Genomic DNA, 8,209 nt, shown 5'->3' with positions numbered 1-8,209 from the left:
AAGTGAGGGGGAGGGAGAGGGGACGAGGCAGCGGGAGGAGATAGAAGGGAGGTTAGATCATTTATCCATGCAGACATGCATCCGCAAGTGCTTATAAGTAAGGAATACATCCGTACATATAAGTGCAGGTATACATGCATGCGTATAGACAGAGGCAAACATTCAGACGTTTAATATAGGACATACATTCATAAGTGAAAGCATATACGTGCATATAAGTACATCCATAATATCCACACGTACATGTAAGTAAAACATACGCCATTATCTATAAGTACAGGCATATATCCATACATCCATATAATTAAGGAATACATTTATATATGTAACTGAAGACATGCACCTGTATCTCCATACAAGTATACACAAACTGTCCAGTACCGTTCGCCATAACATTCTCCAAATCATCATTTCAGCTTCAGCATGTTCGAGGAGCACCAGCCATCCAAGTTCCTGAAATCGAAGGAGCTGAGGCAGCTTCAGCGCTGGTCCGAAGGCGCCGAGGATCTCCCCGACCTGCTGATCGTAGGTGAGGCAAGAAGCCTACCCCTGTATATGCATACATCCATACGTGCTTATATGTATAAGCATATCGTGTACTCTGATTGCGAGAGCAAAAACGGGGTGGGGGGGGGGGGGGGTGAAGCACCCAATCATTAAATAATGTATATATTTTTACTCAGTGTACACATCTCTACATGCGTGCATTTGGTCGGTTGTACAAAGATAGGCGAGTGATAGATATGAATGTACAGTTAGCGTTCTTTATATACAAATAGTATGCATATATACATACTTTCACAAATGTACACACACAACTATTTGCACAAACACACATATATATGTGTGTGTGTGTGTGACTTTGTATACGAGTGTGTACATATATACACACACACATATATATGTGTGTGTATAAATATATACATGCATGTATGTATTCACATATGCAAATAGATACACATATATATGAATATATATATATTTTTATATATACACCAACACCCACACGGTATAGACACCTACACACACACATATGCATATATATATATATATATATATATATATATATATATATATATATACAGACACATACATATATGTGTGTGTAATATAATGTAATATATATATATATATAAATGTGTATGTATATATATATAATATGATATATATACATATATATAGTCAGAACGAAGTCAGAGGTGGACTATAACGACTGTAATTAATTTCATGTTTATTTGCAAACGTTTCAAAAATAAATCATACCTCCATCATCAGTGTTGTAATAGTAAACCAAAATAACAAACATTAGACAATAAACAAAATACAGAGGTTCTCTAAATCAACAATGGTACGTGAGAGATAGTTCGAACAAAAACATTAACAATGATAAAAATAAACTGTGATCAAACAATAAAGATATAAGAATATAAACAATGAAAAAAAAATAGGATAAAAGATATGAAAAACTAACATGGGTGATAGTCAGGGGGTGAAAACAGCTAGTTGGTAAACAAGGTGGTTGTGGTAGTGGTGCTGTTAGCTTGGGTTTCATCTTACGAATCAACAAAGATAATGAGGTCTAGGCGTGAGGAGTGAGAAGATAGAGTATTGAAATCTGTGTTGGAGAAAGGATGTGAGTGCTTCTGAGAGCGCTCTCTTATGGCCGAGAAAGATGGTCTGCTCAACAGTAGTCCAGTGCAAAATTACTGGCTTTTGTGTTCCATTATGCAGTGAGTGACATACCCATCGTGAGGTGGACCCACGTACTTGACTTGGCAGGTAAAAGGTAAATATATATACTACATTAGAACACAAATCAAAGTGGCATCTCGTACGCGTTTTAAAAAACTTCTTCGTAAGAAATAGGCATCCATTGCATTTATTTGATAAAATAACAAAGACCTGTGTAAAAAATCACCATTACAACACTGATGATGGATATATGACTTATCATGGAAACGTTTGCAAAAAAACATGAAACTAATTACGACCATGCTAGTCTACCTCGTTTTGACTGTGGTAAACCTGTAACAACTTGTGTGTATATATATATATATATATATATATATATATTAGTGTGTGTGTGTGTCTGTGTGTGTACATGTGTGTGTGTGTGTGTGTGTGTGTATTTACATATATATAAGTTAATATATATATACGTATATATGTATATATGTATATATACATGTATGTAAATGAATAAATATATATATAGAGATAGACAGATAATGTATAAGTGTATGTGTGTGTGTTTATATATATATATATATATATATATATATATATATTCATATATACACTCATGTATATATGTATGTATGCATATACAGGTACACACACACACACACGCATGTGTGTGTGTGTGGATATATATATACATATACAAACACACACTTGTGTGTCTATGTGTTTTGTATAAGTGTAGAAATGCAGATAGGTAGACAGATACAGATGCACATACCTACACACACCCTTTATTCTGCAAATATCTTCAGAATCATTGTAATTATCATCAGGCTACACTTCCTGGATGCTGCAACAGACCCGCCTGTACGACAATATTACATCTCGCTCCTTACACGATGTGTTGGCGATGATGCTCGAGATGCACCGCTACGTTGTGCCTCGTCTGGAAAAGGTGAGAGAAGGATGAATAGAAGAAGACAGTGAGAGAGAGAGAGGATGTGTGAGTGAGAGAGCGAGAGAGAGGGGGGGAGAAAAAAGGGAGAAACAGAAAGGAAGGGAAAAAGAGGGAGAGTGAGAGAAAGAGAGAGGGGGAGGAGAGAGAAAGGGGGGGGGGGAGAGAATAGCTAGACATCGTAGTATATATACAGTACATACATATATATATACACATCACATTTTTACAGAAATACACAGATATGGGTGTGTGCGTTTGTATGTGTTCGCCTGTGTGTGCATGCGTTTATGCATTCTCGTACAAAATATCTACGTACATTCAAACGTATACATCTACAGATATCAAAGGCCACGCGAGTCATCGTGCTGTCCCAGAGCCGCCCTCGTCCTCACTCCCCGAACAAGTTCAACACAAGGGCGACTTTCAGCAACGCGAACCTTGAATGGAGTGAATTGACGTTCCTGCACTTCATGCGAGCATACAGAGAGGGCCGTCGTGCCTCCGTCCCTCGCGTACCTGTCCACACACACACACAGGGTCATGGTGTTCCTCGCAGCGAAGAGCAACAGGACAAAGAGCTACACTCGTTTAGGGACGACCACAGACCAGGACACCATTCCGGGACGTTTCGGGACCATTTGATCCCTGGGACATCCACGCCGGGCCTGTGGTGGTGGGACTCGAACCTCCCGATCAACCTGGCGGAGATCGAAGAGTGCAACGAGCTTCACCGCCGAGACTTGACTGGTGACGTGGCTTACACAGGTCCTCCTCTCGCCTGCAGGGACAATCATCACGCCGGACCGGGCACGTCCTCTGATCTCGTTACCATGTTACTGAACCTAGCATGTAATTCCGTCTTAGGTATGTCTGAGACATTCTGTTGCACGTGAAGATGACACTTGTGTATACTCATACACACACTGTGCATACAGGTGCGCGTGTGTGTGTGTTTGGAATTACATGTCTTGGCCCCTCACCAACTATCCCCTTCCCCAGCAGAGAAAGGGTACGGATTTCGAAACTGATATTCTCGTCTTCCAATAAATATATTTTGTTTATAGTACTTTCCTTCTACAACTGCATCGACGAGTAAAATGTTACACGGGCTTATGAAGGCGCCTGCGATAAGAATGAGTCCAAAAGGCAAAGATAAATATGTTTGACACAAAAAAAAAAAATATATGAAACGAAAACGGATGCACATTTAAAAATATAATAGCATCTGGTGCCGGCAATAGAAGAGGGAGTGGAATAGCGATATTGTGAGAAAAGTATGAAGTAGACTGACCGCAAGAAAACTATCGTGGATTAGTATGAGATCAGAGCAAGAGACTAATAGGGTAACAGTAAGGCTTTGGTAATAGTGGGTGTGGCCATGGAGGCAAGGAGGCTAATCTTACTGTTCCCGATTCATTCTTCTTTTACATGTTGTTACTTGTACATACTTCGACTTACAATTGACATTGTATTTTATCCTGTTTCATTCTTAAACAACATGAAAACTATATAAGGTACTCCATCTCAGGTATTGTTTTATTATCTAGAAGACAGAATAATAGAAAAGACCTTTTCTTTATTGAGAATACATAATGTTCAGAGACTGTTGTACATTATTTACAGTAGTTCTTGAGCTTATGAAGAAAAAATAATCTTATTATAATTTATATCCAGGATATACAGTGCCTAGCTACTGGATAGTAAGAAATAAAAATAGATAATGAAAATAGTTTTTGAAAATGCACTTTTGGTTGCATCGGCATTGCATCCATATATACAAGTTGCTTTTGCTCTCGTAAATTTCCTGCAGCCAACACAAAGATACAAGCTTTCATGAACAGCACAGACTCTCGTGCAGTTTTAAGACTGAATTACACATCAGGTTAAAAAGCATCGTGACGAGGTCTGTAGCGGTCTCTTCTCCAGCGTGGTGGATGTCTCTGCACTGGAGCCGAGGACCTGTGTAAGCCACGTCGCCAGCCAGGTCTCGGCGGTGAAGCTCGTTGCACTCTTCGATCTCCGCCAGGTTGATCGGGAGGCTCGAGTCCCACCACCACAGGCCCGGCGTGGATGTCCCAGGGATCAGATGGTCCCGAAACGTCCCGGAATGGAGTCCTGGTCTGTGGTCGTCCTGTTGCTTTTCGCTGCGAGGAACACCTTGATTTCGACTGTGTTTCTGCACCTCTTGAAGAAAGATTTTCTCGCTCCAGTCGAAGTTAGGAACGTTGATGATTGAGTAACCCACGTTAATCATGGCGGCGTGCGGCTTCGGGCGACTCTGGGGCAGCACCAACACCCTTGTTGACCGCGAGATCTGTTAGCGAATCGGGTTTGATCACTTGATAACCGAAACTGAGTCAATCTTGAGCAGATACTGGCTTAATAGCTCCATGGCTTGATGAACCAGCGATGTACCTCCATCCAATCTCAGGAAAGGAAAAAATGGCAACTCACCACTTTTAAGAAATAAGCAATGATGTGGTGCTGAAAGCGGGAATTTTTCCATAACAAGTTTTAACAATCTAGGTATGTGTAAGCACAAATTAGAATGAAAAAGCGACTTGGCGAATCGTAAAACTCGAGGATTCGCGGCGTGTTTCCTGTTTTTCCTTTCTTGAGATCGGACGCATTGTGACATTCCCTGTTCTCGAAGGTAATGTTTTTAACACATTTAAAGTATCATCAGCATGATCTTAGTAATAATAGTTATAGTTGAGACCGGGCGCGCCCTACCTTCACAATATGAGGTACGACTGCCTTGTGCATCTCGAATAACCCGTCCAGAAGTTCAAGGATATTCGCATCTTCCATGTGTCTCTGCAGCATCCACGATGTATAACCTGAAGGCGAAACTTCTATATAGTGCTGTGCATTATTTACCCCCCAAGGAAGCATATATATCTCAGAATAATAAAGAATAAGTATAGAGCTATGCTAAGGCTCACTCATACAGAACCACCATAGAAATATTTGTTGAACATCTGCCTTTTCTTAGCTTCAGAATCTACTGCCTGACTATTATAGATATATAATAAGGAAAAAGGTTGAAACCGGAATTTCATTTCAGTATACACGTTAAGGTGTGTTAGATACAATATACAAATATGCACACTATAACTCCTTATGCATATCTCTCTCTCTCTCTCTCTCTCTCTCTCTCTCTCTCTCTCTCTCTCTCTCTCTCTCTCTCTCTCTCTCTCTCTCTCTATCTATCTATCTATCTCATAAATCTAAAGTGCAGTGGGCCAAGAGTGTCTAAGACATCATCAATGTTCTCAGTTGCTGAAAAATAGAGATCTATAACAAAATGCATATATATTTATTCCATTTAGAACCCATCTCCCTCACCCATTTGCACACGACACAACACATCATCAACCACCAACAAAACTAACCTAGGATCAGAATGTCTGGCAGGGGGTCAGCTCCGTCTGCCCAGCGGCGCAGCTGCGTCACTTCCGCTTCGTCTGGGAGCCTGGAAGGTCTCTCCATCTGCACGAATACGCGGAAACTGAGAAACACATTACGGAATCAGTTTGTGTTTGAAAGGATAAGGAGTCTTCGTTTTTCATGTGTCGATTTTTTCGAAGATTTTGTCATGATAGTATATATATATATATATATATATACATATATATAGATATATAGATATATATAGATTTTTTTTTTTTTTTTTTTTTTTGGGGGGGGGGGTGTTTTGGCATTCTTTGATGGTAGTGTTGATAGTGACTGTAATAAATGTAATACAAGTTGAACCTCCTTCATCTAAAACTGTTTCCCTTGGCAGTTCTGATTTATCCATCAAAAAATTTAATTAAAAGATTATAATAAAAATAAACAAATGATGTTAATTTTTTTTTTTTTTTTTTTTTTTTTTTGTGTGTGGGGGTCGAACGTTTAATGTTAATGATGAGGATGACGATAATATTACTGGCAATTATGATTATAGTAATAATGATAACTCTACCAATTATAATAATAATAATGATAATAATAATAATAATGATAACGGTAATAATATAGATAACATTGTTAATAATAGTAATAACGATAATGATGATGTTAAATATTAATATGAGTATTCTTAACAATAATGGCAATGATAAAGATGGTGATGATTATGATATTAATGATAGTTGCAAAATTAGTATCATTAATGTTATCATTACTGCACTCACCAATATTTTATGATCATGAAGTATTATTGTTTACAGTCATGATATCAGTGATATTGATTATTACTTATATACAGCACCACTAGTTATAGTATCATTATTATTATGATTATTATTACTATTATCATTATTATTATTACCAGCATTATCATTATTCATCATTATTATCACCATCACCAATCAACATAATTTTTATTACCATCACCTGTATCATTATCATTACTATTTTTATCACCATCATCACCATTATCGTCAACATTGTCAGTGTTAATGTCATTATCAGCATTACCATCATCACCATTATCGTCAACACTGTCAGTGTTAATGTCATTATCAGCATTACCATCATCACCATTATCATGGTGATCATCATCACTATCACTATCACCACCTTTATCATCATTACTAATATTCCCACCACTCTCTTGGGATTATGCACAATAATCTTCTTTTTTTTCCAACATGAACAAAATCTTAATTTGCAATCTACCTCATGGTGATCACGAGGCCGTCAGCAGCAGCGGAAGTAACTCTCATGTCCTGGTGTCGAAAATCCTGTCTCGATACTATTTTTGCGTAACTCCACGTCTGGTTCGGATACTTGGGCTTCATTACGGTTGTGGTCAAGCAGTGTGCATATGAATAACAGACAATTAATGATCTTTTTAGAAATATTTTCACATAACATGCAGGCACACCTAGGTTTAATAGATATATACTTACATTAAAAAACTTTACAACGTTAACAAGCTAATGACAGTATATGTTTATTTCATGGTATTTTTCACTATACACTCATGAGCCCTCGTATCACTATATTATCATTTACATATTCAAAAACTATTGTACATTTCTCTTTGTAGTTAATAATAATAATGTTGAGTTAATGAGCATCTTCATGTAAAAAATGTTCTGGACAAACAGTTGATCTTCCTTTAATGACAATAGGATCCACCCTATTCACTTTGAAATATAATAATTTATGTGGCTGACAATAACATTGCATTTTATAAGCATAGCATGTGGCATTAAGAGTATGATTGTCGTGTAATATGCATCTTACCTTAACTTCAATCCGATAGTCAAATTCCCCGTCGGTGCGCTTCAGCATTTCCATGAAGACACCCCTGATTTTCGAGTCCCCCATGAAGTAGATCCAGAAGGAGCCCTTTCTCGCCAGCCTCCTCCTGACGCAGGTGGCAAAGGAGTTCGACTGGTCGTAGGGCGCGATGACGCATGGCACGAAGGGCAACACGCCTCCGCCGGCGTCGATTCTGCTTCCCCCTCGGACGTGCGGCCTCGGCTGAGCCTGTTTCGTCCCGGCCGGGGCTTCGTCCTCTCCTTCGAGGTGCTCGAAGGCCACGAGTTTGGGCAGAAGGGAGCCGAGGACACG

The 8,209-nt window shown here is 38.8% G+C and overlaps 1 protein-coding gene across 1 annotated transcript in view; it reads right to left on the bottom strand.

The window, feature by feature from the left end:
* Window positions 1–4,200: 4,200 nt before the first annotated feature.
* Window positions 4,201–8,209, bottom strand: part of LOC125026886 — a 7,980-nt gene continuing 3,971 nt past the window's right edge. Inside the window, exons 2-6 of the mRNA XM_047615485.1 lie at window positions 7,880–8,209; window positions 7,307–7,422; window positions 6,037–6,152; window positions 5,375–5,481; window positions 4,201–4,955 (exon numbers count right to left, since the gene is read on the bottom strand). The exon at window positions 7,880–8,209 is cut by the window's right edge and continues 380 nt beyond it. Of these exons, the coding sequence (XP_047471441.1) occupies window positions 4,473–4,955; window positions 5,375–5,481; window positions 6,037–6,152; window positions 7,307–7,422; window positions 7,880–8,209 (1,152 nt within the window). The 3' untranslated portion in view covers window positions 4,201–4,472. The remainder of the gene's footprint in view (window positions 4,956–5,374; window positions 5,482–6,036; window positions 6,153–7,306; window positions 7,423–7,879) is intronic.

The sequence above is a fragment of the Penaeus chinensis genome, chromosome 7, assembly GCF_019202785.1.
Source record: "Penaeus chinensis breed Huanghai No. 1 chromosome 7, ASM1920278v2, whole genome shotgun sequence".
Lineage (NCBI taxonomy): Eukaryota > Metazoa > Arthropoda > Malacostraca > Decapoda > Penaeidae > Penaeus > Penaeus chinensis.
This window is presented reverse-complemented; position numbering and strand designations above follow the sequence as displayed.